This window comes from Pleurodeles waltl, chromosome 3_1 (assembly GCF_031143425.1).
Source record: "Pleurodeles waltl isolate 20211129_DDA chromosome 3_1, aPleWal1.hap1.20221129, whole genome shotgun sequence".
NCBI lineage: Eukaryota > Metazoa > Chordata > Amphibia > Caudata > Salamandridae > Pleurodeles > Pleurodeles waltl.
The window spans coordinates 868,727,868-868,748,027 of record NC_090440.1 but is presented as its reverse complement, the minus strand read 5'-3'; the positions used below and the strand labels follow the sequence as shown (position 1 = coordinate 868,748,027).

General features: G+C 41.7%; 1 protein-coding gene across 4 annotated transcripts in view; it reads left to right on the top strand.

The window, feature by feature from the left end:
* The window catches only part of KIAA0319L (KIAA0319 like), a 612,066-nt gene that overhangs the window by 205,290 nt on the left and 386,616 nt on the right, over window positions 1-20,160 (top strand). For all 4 annotated transcript variants that reach the window (XM_069223811.1, XM_069223812.1, XM_069223814.1 and 1 more), the window contains exon 4: window positions 19,800-20,067. In XM_069223811.1, the coding sequence (XP_069079912.1) occupies window positions 19,800-20,067 (268 nt within the window). The remainder of the gene's footprint in view (window positions 1-19,799; window positions 20,068-20,160) is intronic.

Genomic DNA, 20,160 nt, shown 5'->3' with positions numbered 1-20,160 from the left:
CCATAGTCTAAACCAGTTTTTAACACAGGCCAGACGTCCTTCTTAGTCCTTAACATCTTGGTCTTGCCTGGGATCCAACCTAGGCCAGAAGTCCCTTGTTTTTGCTTATGGTGTGACCCACCCCATGAGCCCCTGTGGTCCTGCCGCGTGTCAGAACCAGGCCAGAAAGCACAGTAATATTGACTCTAGACAGAAGCTGCCTTGGTTTTGCATAGGGTTTAAGTTGACAAGAAGCCCCCTTGCTTGCAAAAATCTATGAGAGCAGATTTGATCATGCAGTTTTGTCTCTTGTAACATTGTTTTTTTTTTTTTTTTTTTTTTTTTTAATTGTCCTTTTCTTTTTGTTTGTGGGAAGGAAATGTCACCTGTGGCATCCCTGGACCTACTAGGTAGGGGGATCTTTTTTCTTTGAGGTCTGACTCACCTTTGTGTCAGATATGATGAGGCCATGTATACATAGTTGTCTGTGGCGATTATCTGTTTACTTTCCTTGAAGACCCAAACAGACATTCAGCTTTAGCCTTGTTGTAGTTTTTAGGTTCAGCTTTACAGCACAGCTGTGGGTTACCAACTCTTCAAAATATACATGGAGTGGGCTTTGGCCCCACCAAGGGTAGTATCCTTTTCTCCTCTCATGTTTTTGTATGCAAGGCTGTTTACATCTAAAAGCACACTCAATCATCACACTGTTTTCACATTCAAGTAAGTATCTCCTATATGCTTTCTATACAAAAAAAGAAATTCTCGTTTACGTCCATCTCCATCTCCATCCACCCCCCCCCGCATTAAGAAAGGAAAAAGGTCTCATTTCACAGCATGTAACTCACACAAACAGCATTTGTACATGCATGCCTGTATTTCCAATCATTAACGCATTTAGGCCAACCCTATTGGTTTTTCTAATGTTTATTTAAAGGGTTGTTATGTGTTTTGTCTCTTAAATAGTTTTTGGGCCCACCTTCCTTTGGAATAATTTAACAGAAGAGGCCAAAGTACAGAAAACAATCGTTCTTAATAATTTCTTGAATTTTCAGCCTTGATGATGGCCATCTCCAAAAGAAGAGTGCAATTGCATGGTGAAAAAAACTGCAAAATATATTCGCTGACTTAAAATATTGACTCAAAACACTGACTGAAAGTTTTGAAGAAGTATGTACATATTTTGTTTTTAGAATTTTAGACGCTAAACAATCTGAGCAAATATTTTGACATTTCAACTCTAAAATGAAATTGGCAGGGTCTTTCTTAGGCCAGGATCATTTTATAGATGACAATAACATAATTTCAGCACTATGTCCATTGTATGTGTCAATTGAAAAATTCTCTCCTCATACCCATGAGAGGATTATTTCTCAATAGACATAGTCATTGACCATGCACAACATTATAATAAAACATGATTATGCAAGGCATGAAACCATGTGAAAATGAACACAATTAATATTTAATCAAAGGACGTCATGAAATGTCTTGTAAAAATCCAGTGGAGTACACTTAGTGATCCTTTTCTTAGAAGCAGTAGCTGAATGCAGCAAATAGATCAGTGCACCCCAGCAACTATTAGCGTGTACAACATTGACGTAAGCAGCAAGCCAACATTTTCTAGAAACTCTTAAGATAAGAAAATTAATTTAGGAGTGCAGTACAGGACCTAGTTTAATTTCGAGAAAGCAGAGGTAAAACATAACTTACAAGAGTGAGATTGTGAGACGGTAAATATAGGGTAGTGGAAGCAAGAGACATGACGTGGAATCAAAGCAAGGCCGTCTGGGTGTTTGGCAGCACAGTGGTGGGCGCTCTTAAGAATAAGTATAGGTATCTAGTAAAACGTTTGTTCCTTTGCACTTGTTTTAGTTTTGTACAAATTAAGCCCTGGAACGCATAGATGGCCATCCTTGAAAATCTTTACAAAAGTAAAAATCATCCAATGCACCTACTTTAAAATTTTTAAATGACCACATTTTGAGCACCACGACCGGAACATTCCACAAACCTGAAGTAGGGCTGTACTCTTGCATCACCAGTGGGGCACAGAACTACTTGACAAAGCTCACCAACATAGAACAAGCATTGGCATAGCCAATAGGTCCCGCCTATGGGACCTTTTAAGTATCTAGCCAAGCGGCATATTATCTGGGTGCTGCAACATCTACTGAATTCGAATAGGAGTGGCACATGAAAGTCCAATGGGATATATGCAACACGGTTAAGATTTTTTAAAAATTTTTTTATACTAGAAGGAAAATAATCTTACAAAATGCCTTTTTTTTTTTTTTTGTTAGAGGGCGGGAAGTGCATACCATTAGACGAAAGTGTCCTATATGAATCTTTTTGGGCATTTCTAAAGTGCAGAAAACTGAGGTGGTAGTGTTGTGAGCCTGTGTCTTTTCCCCTCACGGAACGAGTCTTAAGATGTAATGTAATTTTTTTTTTTTTTTTTTTTTTTTTTAGAGAACCAGAGCCACAATCCAGGCAGTGTTTTGCTCTGTGTATATGTATGTGTATATGTATGTGTATATGTGTGTGTATGTATATGTATATATATATATATATATTTTTTTTTTTGATGGCATGTGTAGCTGCAAATACCCATGCAATGCATTATTCCACCATCTAGTGTTGGGCTCGGAGTGTTACAACTTGTTTTTCTTAGAAGTCTTTTCGGAGTCACAGGATTGAGTGACTCCTCCTCGGTCATACTGCGCATGGGCATCGACTCCGTTAGATTGTTTTCTTTCCACTGTCTGGTTCGGACGTGTTGCCTCTCGCTCCGAAATTTCGAACTGGAAACTTTAGATAACTTCTTTGACCGTCGGTATTGTTTCGATCGTGTTTCCACCTAGACCCGAACAGATAGTACCGTCAAAAACTAAATTTCGCCCTTCTGGGTTCGGGTGCCCGACTCTGGCCTGTTCAGGCGTACCACGTCGAAGCCTGATGGATCAGACTCCATTTCAATTTTGTCCTCAATGCCACACAAAATTTCCATATACAGATCAACACTTTGTATGTAATCTGTGTCTTTACCCCGATCACAGAGAAAAGGATTGCGAGGCCTGTCGATCGTTTCGATCCAAAAAGACCCTGTGTGATTAGAGAGCCAGAAGAATGGAAATGGCATTGAAGAGTACTGAACATCTCAACACCATGGAGGAAGAACAAGCGCAGATGGCAGTTTCCATGAGAGACACCGATTCCGAAGAAGACCCGGAGAAGGATAAACTCATCACTGCTGGTCAGCATGTGAGTACGACTGCCCCTAACCCCACTCATAAAAAGTCCTCGAAGGCCTTGGGTGCACCACTGCCAGAGAGCCATGGTTCGACCCGAAAGAAGATTCTTGTCGACCGACAGTCGGGTTCGGTGCTGAAAAATGCCACACCTCTGTCGATACTTGAGTCGAGCAAGTCCACTAAAAGCTCAACTTCCGAACCGTCCCCACTCTTTGGAGTCGAAGCCTCAACGCCCTGCTTCGGATCCGAAACAACCGGCTGTATTTTCGGGTCCGAAAAAATTATCATCTTCGGAGACGAAAAAGTCTTCTTATTTTGAAGAACAAGGACTTTCGAGCCACCTTATCAGAGCTCAAAATCACTTGACAAACATTCATATAGACCATCTGATCATGTTTCTGAGGACACAGAGATTCAACCAATCCTTGAAATCATGGATGAGAGACAATCAAGGATTCATATCCATAAAGAGACTGGCAGAATAATTACTGCACCTCCTCTACAGACCAAGAGAAAGTTGGCTTTTCAAGAACATTTTAATACTGCTCCACCACCAACAAAGATTTTTAAACTGAAGGAGAAGCCATTTCCTATGCATACTTCTCCCCCTCATTCACCACAACTTTCTTTTTTGCCACCATCCAGTAGCCCACTACCTTTGCCTTTACCAACGAATTCACAATATTCTCATGGTGATACAGTTGATCCTTGGGATCTCTATGATACGGATCCTATTCCTGCCAATGACCCGATCTTATACCCTTCCAAACCTTCTCCACCAGAAGACACTACTGCATACATGCAGGTTATTGCTAAGGCAGCAGCGTACCATAGGGTCCTTATGCACATTGAACTTTTGGAAGAGGATTTTCTTTTTAACACCTTATCTTCCACGCACTTGCAATATCTGTGCCTCCCAGTGCTACCTGGCATGATTAAGCATGTGGATAAAATATTCACTGAGCCGATCAAAGCGAGGGTTTTAACACCACGCATTGACAAAAAATATAAGCCTGCACCTACAGACCCTGATTACATTACCCACCAAGTACCTCCAGACTCAGTGGTTGTCAGTGCTGCCAGAAAGAGGGCTAATGGCCAGTCGTCGGGGGATGTACATCCCCCTGACAAAGAGAATAGAAAATTCGATGCTGCTGGCAAGAGGGTAGTGACACAAGCTGCTAACCAATGGCGAATTGCAAACTCGAAAGCCTTGCTAGCATTGTATGAAAGAACCCACTGGGACAAGAATGCAGGAATTCCTACAAGACCTGCCAAAAGAACACCAAAAGAGAGCCCAACAGATTGTTGAGGAGGGTCAGGCCATAAGTAACAACCAAATACGGTCTGCCCTTGATGCTTCAGATACAGCAGCTAGAAGCGTGAATACTGCTGTTACCATACGCAGACATGCATGGCTATGTTCCTCTGGATTCAAGCCAGAAATACAGGAGGCAGTGCTGAATATACCTTTTAATAAAAAACACCTGTTTGATCCAGAGGTTGACACTGCCATAGAAAAACTCAGGAAGGACTCAGACACTGCCAAAGTAATGGGAGCATTATATACAACACCTTACAAAGGCTCCTTTCGTAGACAACAATTTAGAGGAGGATTCAAGCCACAATCCACAGAGGCTTCTACCTCACAAGCAAAACAAGGGCAACAACAAAAGCAGTACCAGAGAGGAGGATTTAGCGGTTCTTATAGAGGCCAACACTTTAGAACCAGAGGTAAATTCTAGGCCTCAAAACAAGCCATAACCCTATCTAAACAGTGACTTGTTAACCATCCCTCAACCCCAAACATCTCCTGTGGGGGGCAGACTGCAGCAATTCCACTCCCAATGGCAAAATATCACCACAGGGTACTTTCAGTTATCCACAATGGTTATTGCCTAGAATTGATTTCTACCCTTCCAAACATTCCCCCACATTATCACAGGTTGTCCCCAGAACACGATGTTCTATTACAAGAAGAAGTACAATTGCTACTACTAAAAGAGGCAATAGAATTGGTCCCAAAACCTTAACAAGGTACAGGGGTATAATCACTATACTTCCTCATTTCCAAAAAGGATGACACTCTCAGACCCATTCTAGATCTCAGACCACTAAATCTGTAAATTCTGTCAGAGCACTTTCACATGGTACCTCTGCAGGATTTCATTCCACTACTACAAAAACAAGATTACATGACTACATTAGACCTCAAAGATGCGTATTTCCATATATCCATCCGTCCATCTCACAGAAAATACCTAAGATTTGTGATAGCAGGAAAACATTATCAATTTCAAAGTTCAAAGTTCGGCAAAACATCTCCAAGAGTGTTCACAATATGTCTAGCGGTTGTAGCAGCTTACATAAGGAGACAACACATACATGTCTTTCCATATCTAGACAATTGACTAATAATATCAAGCAATTTTACTTAATGTCAACGACACACTCAATACACAATAGAGAGCCTACATACACTAGGGTTCACTCTCAACTACCCCAAACCCCATATTCAGCCAGCACTAGTACAACCTTACCTAGGTGCTATTCTCAATACGTAAAAAGCCTTTGCCTTTCCAAATACACAAAGGATACAAGCTTTCCAAAATCTCATACCCCAAATGCAGCCAAATCAAAAATACACTGTAAGATTTATCATTAAACTATTAGGAATGATGTCATCCTGCATAGCAATAGTACTGCATGCAAGACTAAACATAAGGACACTACAACAGTGCCTCTCACAGCAATGGTCTCAAGCACAGGGTCAATTGCAAGATCTAGTGTTGTCATTTCAAGACTCTGTGCCTCAGACCACAATAACAACAGATGCATCAATGATAGGTTGGGAAGCTCATCTCAACAACCTTACCATTCAAGAGGAAGGGGATTAAAAACAGCTAAATTATCACATAAACCATTTAGAATTATTAGCTGTGTTCCTTGGCCTAAAAGCGTTTCAACCGCTTCTCAAACACAAGACTGTCTTGATAAAAACAGACAATATGACGACCATGTATTACCTAAAGAAACAAGGCGGGACACATTCATCACAACTGTCCCTTCTAGCCCAAACAATATGGAAATGGGCAATTCACAATCACATTCATCTACTAGCAGAATACATTCCAGGAATACACAATCAGCTACCGGATCTCATAAGCAGAATACACCAACAAATACACAATGGGATATTCACTTTCAGGTACTTCAACAGTACTTTCAAAAGTGGGGCACCCCAGAAATAGACCTATTCGCAATAAGCGAAAATGCAAAATGGCAACTCTTCGCATCCAGACACCCACACCCTCTGTCCACGGGCAATGCTCTGTGGGTCAACTGGTCAGGGATACTTGCTTACGTTTTCTCCCCTCTCCCACTACTTCTATTTCTGGTCAACAAACTATGTCAGACCTCTCTCACCATGCTATTCATAGCCCCAACTTGGGCACGACAACATTGGTAGACAACACTCCTAGACCTGTCAGTAGTCCCTCACTACAAACTTCCAAACAGACCGGATTTTTTAACACAAGACAAAGGACAAATCAGACATCCAAATCCCAGTGCTCTCAACTTAACGATTTGGCTCCTGAAGTCATAGAATTTCTCAAACAAGCATGAAAGCCTACAACTAGATAGTGCTGTGCTAACAAATGGAAACAATTTATTTATTACTGTCAACCTAAAAATACTGAAACACTTACAGCATCAATACAAGCTATTACATGCTACCTACTTCATTTACAGAAGTCAAATTTAGCTTTCTCATCCATTAAAATCAATCTTACTGCAATATCAGCGTACTTGCACACTATTCAACATACCTCTCTCTTTAGAGTCCCAGTTATAAGAGCCTTCGTGGAAGGACTAAAACATATTATTCCACCTAGAATACCACCTGTTCCTGCTTGGAATCTCAATATTGTACTCACAAGGCTAATGGGCCCACCTTTGGTACCCATGCATTCCTGTGAGATTCAATTCCTAACCTGGAAGTTGCTCTTCCTAGTGGCCATTACTTCATTACGAGGAGTTAGTGAAATATAAGCATTCACTCTTGAAGAACCTTTCTTCCAAGTACACAAACATAAAGTTGTACTTACAACGTTCATCATAAATTTTTGGATTAGTTGTATCACCTTTTCACATAAACCAAACAGTGGAATTGCCAGTCTTCTTCCCTCAGCCAGATTCAATTGCAGAAAGAGCCCTTCACACTCTTGACCTTAAGAGAGCTCTAATGTACTATGTGGATAGAACAAAAGATTTCAGGAAAAATAACTTTTTGTTGCTTTTCAACAACCATATAAAGGGAATCCTACCTCTAAACAAGGATTAGCAAGATGGATTGTTAAATGTATACAAACATGTTACAGTAAGGCAAAAAGACAACTTTTAATCACACCTAAAGAAAATTCCACAAGGAAAAAAGGTGCATCGATGGAATTTTAGGAAACATACCAATGACAAACATATGTAAGCTGCCACATGGTGTACACCACATACATTTACAAAGCATTACTGTGTAGACTTATTTTCAAAGCAACAGGCCGATGTTGGTCAAGCTGTCTTAAGAACATTACTTCAAACAACTCCAACTCCTACAGGCTAGCAACTGCATTTTTGGGGGAGTTTTTCTGCTTTGTAGTCTATGCATAGCATGTGTTTCTGCAGCTACACATGCCATCGAACGGAACGGAAAATGTCACTTACCCAGTGTACATCTGTTCGTGGCATGTAGTGCTGCAGATTCACATGCACCCTCTCTCCTCCCTGGAAGCCTGTAGTTGTTGCAGTTTTTCTAATTTGTACATATGTGTATACATTTACATTTGCATGGACATCTATTTTTACTTGCTATTTCTATGCAACATTTATATTATTACACTCTATCACTCCTTCCTACATCCTTTAGTGGGAAAACAATCTAACAACAGAGTCAATACCCATGCGCAGTATGACAGAGAGGAGGAGTCACTCGATCACGTGACTCCAAGAAGACTTCTTCGAAGAAAAACAACTTATAACACTCTGAGCCGAACACTAGATGGCGGAATAATGCATAGCATATGAATCTGCAGCACTACATGCCACGAAAAGATATACAGTGGGTAAGTGACATTTTCCATATATGTCATGCAAAAGCACACTTGTTTTCTCTCAAAGTACTGTACCACTTGCACGCCTCTTTCAACCTACTGGTTGCTGGACCAGTGTCTTGGAACAGTGTAGCACACAAACACCACATGTGATCCTGAGCATCGATTGCCAAGCTTTGCAGCTGTTTGCAAGGGCTGGTGATCACTGGAAGAGATGTTAATGATTAGAACACAAGCGCATTTAACCCATTCTGCGTGGACTGGGCTGTTCACCACACTGCAATAACTTTCACAGTTTACCATTTCGTATATGAATCAGCCGCAACACAAATACAACCTTATAATTCTAAAGTCTGACAAAGGAGAGCAATGTGCATCCAGCAGCTCACCGTTAAACCACAAAAAGCTCTGAGTCAAACTTTTGTCTTTTCTGATAACACTGATGAGATCATACATTTTGATGATAATGGTTCCTATTGAAAGGGGCAAAAGACAATTTTGTTTGTAGTGTGTTCTGCACACAATAAATAATAATATTGCACTGTGTATGATGCCACCTACTTAATATATAAACAGATTGAAAATGATGCATTCTGCACCACATATTATATCATTTTATCACCATGCAAACAAGAATATTTGTAAAACAAGTCAAAAGCTTTTTCATCCTTTCTGCAGAGTTGTCAGTAGCTGAATAAGTAAAAGGTTCTGAAAAATAGTAGGGTGTGATGGCAAAGACTGTCAAGAAACTGATACTGGGAATCTTTCATGACAGGGTCGTTTAAGGCTGCAGTCTGCATTCAGGGCTTGTTCCATTACACCTAGCTTCAACCTGCAGTATTCAGATCATCATCATCAAAACAGACTTTATTCGACTTTCAACCAGCCATAAAAGTATCAAATAATAACACATTTAGTAATAAATAAATATATAAAAGAAGTGATAAAAAAGAGGGGAAGTACAAGCACATTCTAAATTCATTCAATACTGGTATTTAAACCCCTAATAGATTTACACCAAGTCAAATATCCCTACAGTTTTTGTTTTTCTCTTTTGTGTTTTCCATAAGGTAGAAAATTCCAAACAATTCAATGAAATTAGTCCAAAACTCCCATAGACTTCCTTACAATCAATACTGAGCATAAAAGGTTTGCTAAAATTCCACACCTTTCAATTGAGGATAAAAGCTGTAGGCTAAAATACGCGTCGTGGCACTGACGCTAATTAATCGACCTTAAAAGAGGCAATAAAAGCCGTGTTTGTGAGTTATAAAATTTACAGAAAAGGACCACATGCATTGTGGATTGGGTGGCCTTTGCGTCACAAGGACAAATTCTAAAAATTGCACTCCAATCATTCATGGTCGGGAAAGTTACTAACCGATGGAAGAGATCTAAACGGAGTCTTGTAAGAACAAATCGATGTCGGGGGTTTGCCACGCTTACTAAGTGTAGGAAAGTCCTCCTTTTTTGCCTGATCACCCCCACACTTTTTGGATAGGTACTGGTGGTTACTGACTCTTGGCTGTGCCCTGGGTACTGCTTACCAGTCCCAGGGCCAGTGCTCTGTGTAAAATGGATATGCAAATTAGGCTAATTATAATTGGCTAAGTTAACCTACCTATAAGTCCCTAGTATATGGTAGGGCATGTAGGTTTAGGGACCACAGCATAGGTGGTGCACACCTAGGTGCACTGCTGAGGTGCCCAGTGTCATTTTAAAAGCAAGCCTGCCTTGCTGGCTGCTTTTAAATTAAAGTTATATGCAAATTCGACTTTGGAATTAAAGGTACTTCCAAAGTCTTAAACTACCTTATTTTTACATATAAGTCACCCCTAAGGTGTGCCCTATGTGCCCCTAGGGCTGGGTGCCATGTAACTATAAGCAGGGACTTTATAAAAATAGATTTATAACCCCTGGTGAGGTAAAAACAGCCAAATTTGTTTTTCCCTCATTGAAGTAAATGGCCTTCATAGGCTAGAATGGGCAGACTTTATTTTAAATTTTAAAGTCTCCTTAAATGTTACATACCAAGAATTTGGTATCAAATTAATTGTTGTAATAAATCCCACAACTTCCAGTTGTTGGATTTAATATAACTTGTTCAGGTAAAAAGTTTAGACTTTACCTAAACAGTTGCCAATTTCAGCTCTGCATTGTTTTTGCTGCTGTGCTCTGATTGGCCAGCCTGCAGCAGCTTCTGCCAGGCTGCCTTGATGAGGTGTGAAGTGGCCTGGCTTCACACAAAGGAATGTGCTTGGGGGAGAGAATCTCCCCTCAGCAGATGGTGAGGCAGGAAGGGGGAGGGCTGCCAAACTGGTCTTCAAAGGCAGAGAAGGACATCTGGAGCACCCAGCAACACCCTACATCCTGCAACCCCAGACAACTAGGTGCCCCCTTGATTAGATTAGGAGAGGGCAGGAGAGGGGTGTGTTTATGATTTTTAGCCACACCAGTGGGTGGGCTCAGCCAGATGTAACCTCCAAAAATCAGATTCAGCCATGTTGGATTTTTAGAGACTGTTGCCTTTTGGGATGGATTTTTGCCACACTTCCCAGGAAGTGGTCATCACAGGGGGACGACCCTGTACCTGATTGGAGGACCAGGACCCCCCTGCTTTTCACCCAGGAGCAAGGATAAAACTGGCAGACCTGCCCCCACACCTCAGATCCCCGCCAACTTTCAAGAAGAAGGAACTTAAGGAGAAGAAGGACTGCCCTGCTGGACCCCTGGCCTGCACCTGGACCCTGCACTCAGAAGGACTGCACCAGCTGCACACTTGGGCTTCACCACAAGAAGGACTTTGCCTGGCTTCAACTGGTTCAAGGAGGGACTCCCTGTTTGCTACAGGTGAAAAATTGCTATCCAGAGTCCCCTGCACCAACTCCTAAAAAAGAGACCAGTGGACCACTGCCCAGTGGCCAAAAAGGAGTTTGCGCCAGGTGCATTCTGGGAGTTGAAGTCCGCACCCCCCAAGGACCATCACAGAACTTCTGGACCCTTGGGGTGAGCTGTGGACCCCAAAAGAACCTTAAAAGAACATCTGGGTGAAGCCCCAGAAGTTTGGAAAAGATTTGAGAATTTTTGTAAAAAAGCTCCAGAGAGGGACCGACCCGCCGCGGAAATTCTAGCCGGCTTGCCTCAACCGTGACCCGGCCTGACTTCGTGGTTCGTCCCGGTAAAGAAAAACATCCGAAAAAGAGACTAAGTCCGAACGTAAAAAGTTGACCGGGACCTCCCAGCCATCGTATCCGAGAATGGCTCCACGGACGTCGGATCAAGATCCAGGTTTACCCCGGTCGAAGGATTTTCATCTCGAAAAAACGACTAAGTCCGAAGGTAGAAATCACCACTGAGGAAACCCACATCGCGTATCTGGACAAGGGCTCCAGGAGGTCGGATTCAACTGGCAGATTCGTCCCGGTGAAGAAAAACTTCAAAATAAAGACTAAGTCAGAAGGTAACTTTTTAACCGAGGCCTCCCGCGACTTGTAGCCGAGCAGGGCTCCATCGCGGTCGGCCTGAAACTTTGACTTTGCCCCGGTCCTGGTGCAACCAGATGACCCGATTGGCGCTTTTTGTTTCTAAGCGCTAGAAAAATAATAATAATTTAAAAATTCATATCTCCGGTTCCCTTTATCCGATTTTATTCTTTTTTGAGTCATTTTAAAGATAAAAATATAAACTATTTTTATAAATTGGTTTTGGATTTTTAAACTGTTTCCTGTGTTTTATTTGATTACTGTTTTGTGATATTTGAATGCTTTACACACTGTCTCCTAAGTTAAGCCTTGACGCTCGTTGCCAAGCTACCAAGGGTTGAGCTGGGATTAATTTACTGAGACCTAACTGTACCTAGGTGGAGGTTAGTGGCTTGTTGCTAGGTGTAGGTACCTACCTGCCCTTACCAATAACCCATTTTCCAACACTAAGTAAGGCTGAATGGCATCTGTAGACAAAATTAATTGGTTAGACATTACGGTGGATTTTTTTGATTCCTCTTCCCATCTCTGTTCTTCCAAATGCTTCAGTGACAAGGCCCTCAGTTCTCTCCTGGTCATATTTTCCAATGATTGTGGATTTAAGTAATAATCTTTGCAACCCATTTTTTTTTTTTAAAGTAATGATATAGTTCAACCAGGGAACTCTGAGCGAGTATGTTAGCCTTGTGCAATCAGAATGGCCTTGTTTAGTCCAGTATATTCAGTGGTCCACAACTTGTGCCATAATAATAATGGCTGGATTTTTATCAAATCGATCACATAGTGGACCCCAAGTTCTGCGTGACTAATGTATGATGATATGCTATTTGGTATCATTAGCAAATGTCTAAGAAAGTTGTTTTCCACTGTCTGAATCGCATTGCAGTTAGTATACCCCCAAATACATGCTCCGTAAGTGGCCGCCGGGATGCACCTGGCCTTGTAGATCTTTACCATGTTTGTCGGGGTAATCCCCCCCTATCTTTTTGGAAAAGATTTTCAAGGCTGCCGTTGTTTTAATAAGCTGATCTTTTTTTAACTTTACACAGTGTGCCCAAGTGGCCTGTTTGTCAAACATTATGCCCAGATATGAAAAGGTAGGAGCTATCTTCACCTTATCCTCGTGGATAGTAAAATTATAGGACTTACTCAGTTTCCTGCTGCAATTCATTATAAAACTTTTTGAGCGGTTAACTGTAAGTCCCAGGTCTGTCATATAATTTATGCAAGTAGTTAAAAGTTTCTGGAGGGCTAGCGGTGTCCCGGCCAGGAGAACTGCATCATCTGCATAAAGAAGTGTGGGCGGGGCGATTACCTATTTGAGGGAGGTCTTTGCATTTACCTGTCAGTTCTCTTTCTAGATTATTTATGTATAATGAGAATAGAAGTGGAGCAAGAACACAACCTTGGCGCACCCCTCTGTATATTCCAAAGGACCTGGTACATTCCCCTCTCGTCCCGTACCTTACTCTTGCTCTACAGCCTGTATACAAATCCCTTATAAAATGAACTATTGTTGGTTCGACCCCCATTCTTATTAGAATGTCCCATAACTTCTCGAGCAGGACGCAGTCAAATGCTGACGATAGGTCTATAAAGGCCAGGTGCAAATTACCCTCTCTGATCTTCGTATACTTCCCCACTAAGATGGTTAAATTCAGAGCCTGTTCGACAGTGCCTAGTCCTGTACGGAATCCATACTGCACTGGAGATAAAATATTTTCTTCCGCCCATGTTTGGAGTCTATTTAAGATTATTCTTCCCGCTAATTTGGCTGATGTGTCCAGGAGAGAAATAGGCCTATAACAGGCTGGATTAAGGCGATCGCCTTTTTTATATATAGGTATAATGATGGAGTCGCGCCTGGTCGATGGAATGCCTTGTGAACAGAACGCCCTCAATACCTGCGTCAATAAAGGGCCCCATAAATGAATGTTAGCTTTGTACAAGTCAATTGGGACGCCATCAGGCCCCGGCGCTTTCCCAGCTTTACTTATTTTTATGGCTTCCGCTACCTCCTCTAAAGTAAACTGAGGTGTTACTTCTGGGTGTAGGACTCCCTGGGAGTCTGAGGCCATTAAAGGGTTCAGGGCTCTATCATTAGATTGGCAGAATTTCTTTGAAAAGTACGTAATCCAGTCCTCCTCCGAGATTGCAATTTCAATTCTGGGAGTATCCCTGTTACCTAGAACAGGTGTATTTATTTTCCAAAAGAGGACATTGTCTTTCGTAAGACTAGCTCTGTGTAGGTTATCCCATAACTCCCCTCTCAAAGCAAGTTTCCTCTTTTTTAAGGCTATTTTGTATGCCTGTCTACAGGTACGTATTTCAGTCGGGCATCTTGTAGGGGCACTTAGGGCTTTTTTAAGTCTTGTATGGGCTTTTGTGCAGTCATGGTCAAACCAGCCAGTTTCCTTTTTTTTTTCCCCTGCCCCTCCCGTCCTGATCAAAAGAGTTTCTTTCACGGCTTGCATTATCTGTAAGAAAGCACTTATGCGTTTTCCTGGGGCCGTATCTTCACCGAGGCAATCAATGAATGCTTTGTTATGTTCACTTAATATATGTTTCAATAATACCTGTGGATCAGTCCGGGACCATCTTAATGTATAGCCATTAGCCGGAATTAGTTCAATATCATTTGCCATCGTCACCTTTCCAACTTTAGCCTTTAGGGCAGGAGTTAGTAACAGTTCTAAGCTTTGAGGGAAATGGTCACTTATTGCAATATTGTGAATTGTGTAATTAGTAAAATAATGTGCAAAATGAGTTGCCATTAAGATATAATCAATCACTGTATTAGCACCCCTTCCATTGAATGTTGGTTTAAACTGTAGCTCTTTTGAAAATAAATCATTTACAAGAGACAGGTTGTATTTTTGGCCCACTAAATTCATTGCATCTCCTTGAGTGGTATTTAAAAAATGTGCGGCCCTATGCCAATATCTTCGGTATCCCAGCCACACATCCTTCCCGTGGATTCCTTACAAAGATGTACATTAAAATCACCCCCCATATGATGAGGGTCTCACGTCTGTTGCTTGCACATATTCTCTCTAAATCCTCACTCATCGCTGTTAAAATTTTAGAAGCTTCCCTTGGTAGTGCATTATTATAAAAGTTAATGAGTACTAAATGCGTATTCTGATCAAAGTTAGACTCTATCAGTTGATAACAGGGTTTCGTGATTTGCATTTTTGGGTTGTGTAACCACGCCTTGTTAGAAATGTATGTACATAAGCCTCCTTTTGGCCTGCCATGGTTAGTCTGCACAGCTGGTGTGTGAAATGTCTTATAGCCATTTATATGGGCAGGATTTAATGTCCAGGTCTCCTGGAGACATATACAGGGAAACTCCTCAATAAAGTTCACCCAGAGCTTGTTGTTAATCTTATTGGTTAGGCCTGCCACATTCCAATAGAGTATAGCTGTTTTCGTGTGTTGGAGGGGTTGAGGGCACTCCTTCTCTATACTTGATGTGGATAATCCATCATCTAGAGTGTAGGTTATTGGAGAGGGAAGATTTCCCTGATTCGAATGGGTGTTTGTGATGTTCCTGTCGGGTTCCGTTTCGCGGAATACATCTCCCCTATTCTTGGTAGGCTTTTCTATTTTTACAATCAGAGCCTCCTCGTGTGGGGAATCTCTCTTAGTCCTAGTTAGTCAATCCAAATCTTCTAGCGTGTTAAGTGATTGAAATCTATTACTAAGGGGAATAGGGTCCGGGGCACTTAAAACGTGATAGTTTAGGGATTGCAGATTCCTTGAAACACCCCCCCCAGGATCTTGGGTAAAAGAACCCCAGGGGTAGTAGGGAGATTCCTTGACCGGTGGCTTGCCTGACGCCTAATTTATGAATAATGCTGTGCACCAGATCGGGGGTTTTGAATGAAAGGACCACACAGTCTCCTTCCACTGCTTTCTCCCTATTTCCTATCCACTTGACTCTTCTGGCCATTTTTATGTCATCAAAAAGGACCCCCCACCATCCTAGGACCCAGACATGTTCCTATCCAATTCAGGGCCTTGTTCCTCAATGCCGGCCACGTTTCCCGATTTTGGTCGCCTAAGGGGGGGGACGTTTGCCAAGACCACAACGTATGGGGTTGCCTCCGGAGGAAGATGTAGGAGGTCACTTGGTAAATATATAGGCTTCGGAGGTCTTATTCCAATACAATGGGTCCTCCCTTTGACTGTCTGGGGGTGCTTTGTCCTGATTAGTGGTGGTGTATTCGGTAATGTTGTAGCTGATTCGTGATTAATAATTGATGCTTGTGGGAATGATTGTGCTCTAATCGGAGGCTTGTGAGTCAAATGTGTATAACTAGTGCTTGGGGATATATGTGGTACCTGTGAATTAATCAAGATCTTTGGGATCAAGGGTAAATCATCAGCCCTATCCCGGGGGAAGGGTTGAGAATTACACTCAGAAGTTTGAATCGGCTGTGTTACCCTAAATTCTTGTTTAGTATCATGTAAGGTCTTTGTGTTTACGGACTTTATAATTCCCACACCCGCCTCAACTTTGCACTCCACCGCTTTTAAGCGTTCCGACATGGAGTCCAATGTAGCCCCAATTGCTGATTTCATACTATTTATCAGGTCATAGAGGTTTACGAGGAGGGTTCGGGTTCTTCCAGCTTAATTGATTGTGAGTTTCTTTCGAGATGGTTTCTTTGGGGGCTTTCGATCAAGTGTGAGTACCAGATCGTTCTTGGGAGATTTTATTTTAGAGATATTATCTGCCTTCTCTAGGTGCGGCTTTCTTCTGCGTTTAGGTGCAGGTGGGAGGTCATCCAATGTGAATATTGAATCTGAAGTATTTTGGATGCAACCATTTTTATCTATAGCGTCTTTATTCAGGGCTTCATTATTGCATTGAGTATAGCCATCAATTATCACCACATTCGTTGGTGATTGTGCAGTGTCATCTTTGGATGTCAGGATTTTCCCCTCTACATTGGCAATTTGTTTGTCTATCATCCCCATGGCCCCAGAGATGTACTTTAGTATGGATGTACTATCTTTTAAATGTGAGGGATGACTCAATGTTGAATGCTTCCTTTTCCCCATATTTAATAGGGTGTTACTCTAAGTACAATATAGAGAAGTGACTAGATTAATTAAATGGCTAGCCAAAGTGCGATGCAAAGAGAAGGCACTTTACCTACAAGTAACAATCTGCTCGAATGTAAGGTATTCAGATCTTCTTGGGGTTCATTAGGGTTCGAGAGCTAGTAACCACTCATTCACGGAATGGATAATATTGGCAGGGTCCAGCGCTTTCTTGCCTGTCGAGGAGAAAGCAACTTCTCACATTGGAGGATGATAGTGGAAAGATATTCCCTGCGGTGAAGAGTACCTCCTCACCTGGGTGATACTTGCTGGTACTTGTCTGTGGCTGGTTTGCTGTCGGGGCCTTGCATGCGGCCGAGGAGAGCGCATCTCCTCGCGTGGGTGATAGTGGCTTGCAGCATCGTTTTCTGGGGCGGGACTGAATCCAGAGCTGACTAAGGATGAGGACAGACCCAGGAGCTGACTCGGCCATGCCAAGGTCACGACAATCTCTTCAGGAAGTGAAGCAAACAGCCAGCTTTCTAACCAAGACCGAGAAGACTACTGATTTATATTTATTGATTGCTCTGGTGACCGATGCCTTTCATATCATCACAAGAGAGGAGCAGAAGAAAACACCTGGCCTATGCATGATCAATTCATCAGTTTAACTGACCAAACCCAGATCCCTCAAAACATTCATACCTATTACCCTACAGGAATGGCATGAATAGAAAACAGGTTCAAGTACAAAACGTACTGGACACGCACAACGAAAAAAAAAAGAAAAAAAAGATTGCCACATCAAAAAATATACAACTCAGCAGAAGCTACAGTGAAAGGGGGAGTTAAAGTGAGGACGCGCTCATAAAAGCACCTGGTGGAGACTAAATTGCGACTGAAATTAACGGCAAAATCAAAACCAGATGGGAGGAGGGGGAATCAGACGCTGTAAAAGGAGGAAGTGTGATGTAGTGTGACAGCCACCAACAAAATTGCTCTCTCAGTGAAATTGCCTAGGAGAGAGCTAAGCACACAAAAGAGGGACATTGAGAAAAATGCACCAGTAAAAAGGAAGCATTTAAAACAACACAACAAAGAAAGAATGGCAAGAGTGGGCGTAGTTAATGTCCATAGACTGAATACAGCATGCCTTGCAGACCACGCTGCTCGCTGCCTAGGCTCGACCTGAATAAAACAGACCACGAAGAACTAAGGGAATTTAAAAGCAACGTTCTCACACACTGTCATCTGATAAGGCCTACTAACTAATCTTGCACTGGAACACATGAAAGCTTACCCCCGTCTGTGCATTGTAGACCCTCTGTGAAAACTGGGACATCGGCTAAATTGTACAGAAATTTACCAGGGCGTATGGTGAAAAAGCGGGACTGTCTCAGCACATTTGGGCTATTGGTCACCATATGTAAAAGGGCTTTCCATCCATTCAGAGATGGGCACCGCTTGCAGGGACTGAGGAATGCAGCGCACTGCTAGCATCAGGGAGGGTCCGGTAGCAATGTCTGGGGAACTGCCAGGCTCTTGTAAATTTAAAATATATATATACATATTTGCAAAGGATACATTTGTCCACAAGTCCCTAAGACTGAAGGGCACGATTATCTTTGTGTGTTGAAATTGTGCTTCGGCAGAATTCAGTCTGTCACAAAGAAGGGAACCAATCCCGAAGTGGTCTGAACCATGCTGTGTTATGTATTGAGCCTAATGAAAATATGAATGACACCATAACAAATCCATGGATGAAAAAGGCTCACAGAAAATACTGCTAAGAAGGTATGTTTTTATATATATATATATATATATATATATATATATATATATATATATATATATATATATATATATATATATAATTTTATTAAAATCAAAAAGCAAAATATATTGGCCAACGCCAGACCTCAAAGTAGCTGGATTGCAAACCTGTCTGCCCAATTCTTTACCAATTACAGAGCCCTTTACATTTTACTTTATAGCCGTTCACTGTGAATTTTTAGTGTTTTTGTTATACTTACCGTCTAGTTTTCACCTAGTCATCCTTGCAAATAACAAACCAGTTCTAAGAGATGCGCCTTGTCCTGTTTCCTTACACACCTAAATTAGGGTGACGACCTGCTGGGGGATTCCTATGTTTGGATTTACCATAAGCACTGGCTAATTTTTGAATATCATGCATGTTTATTACACAATGCTTTGTTCTGTGCTTTATGTACTTGTACGTGAGGTATCATATTTTCTAAGGGACTACTTCCTTTCTAGAGCAGCGATAAATAATCTACTGCCAGTGCATGCACTAAAATGGCTGCAGTTATTTTCATGTTCTTCTTATTGTAGGTTTGCACACATTGCATTGTGAACAAATGTATACACACACTCCGGCCCAAAATGGTATGTTCTGTTCTGTGTGTAGAGGTCAACCAACATGTATTTAGTAATCTAATGTTTGTAGACAGGTTTGGTAAAATGCTTGTGTACCTTGTTGAAAACTATTCTTTTGCCTTATAGCTAGGTACGTATTTGAGCCCTTGAGGTATGCAGTGGGTCTCCAACAATCTCGTCATCCGTACCAACTCAATTCAGTGCTGGTCTTTACGTACGCCGAACTGTGAACTCTGTTATTTGCAGAAGCACTTATAATTAGTGAATAAGGAACACCTTCTGACACTTGTGCCTTTTTAACTCTGACTGTATTGATGCATAATGCATTTATATATTTAAAATGGTTGTCGAAAGGAATCTGAAGTTTGTGGGCAGATTTTTTGGAGTGTTTTTGTATAGATATGTTTAATACCATGGGTGCTGTTTGTTTACCTGTGGATGTGGAAACTGGTGGAAGTTTTGGGATTGAGCTAAAATATCAGGATTTATTGACATTCACTGTAGTTTTAATTTTATTTTTTTTGTCCCAGAAAGTGTCAGCTAGTGACAAGCCCTCAGAGTTGGTAACAGCAAGCATCATCACGGTGGACAGCACGGCTGCAGCAGAACATGTCGGCCCTGAGCAGAGTAACAGTACGGTCACACACTTAGGACCTGCCAGCCAGCCAGCACCCACGAATAATCCAGGACCAGGGAAGCTATCAACTTCTTTGCCTACTTCCAGCCTTCCAGCAAATGAGAGCGACACAACGGCGACCTCAAAGTCTACTGTGGTGCCTGCCACTCCCACACCTCCGGGTAAGTATCTCTATCCTTTCTAAAATTCTACTGCTCTTCCAGTAGCTCTAATATAGCCTCATCCCTGAGACTACAATATGTCTATTGTGCTTT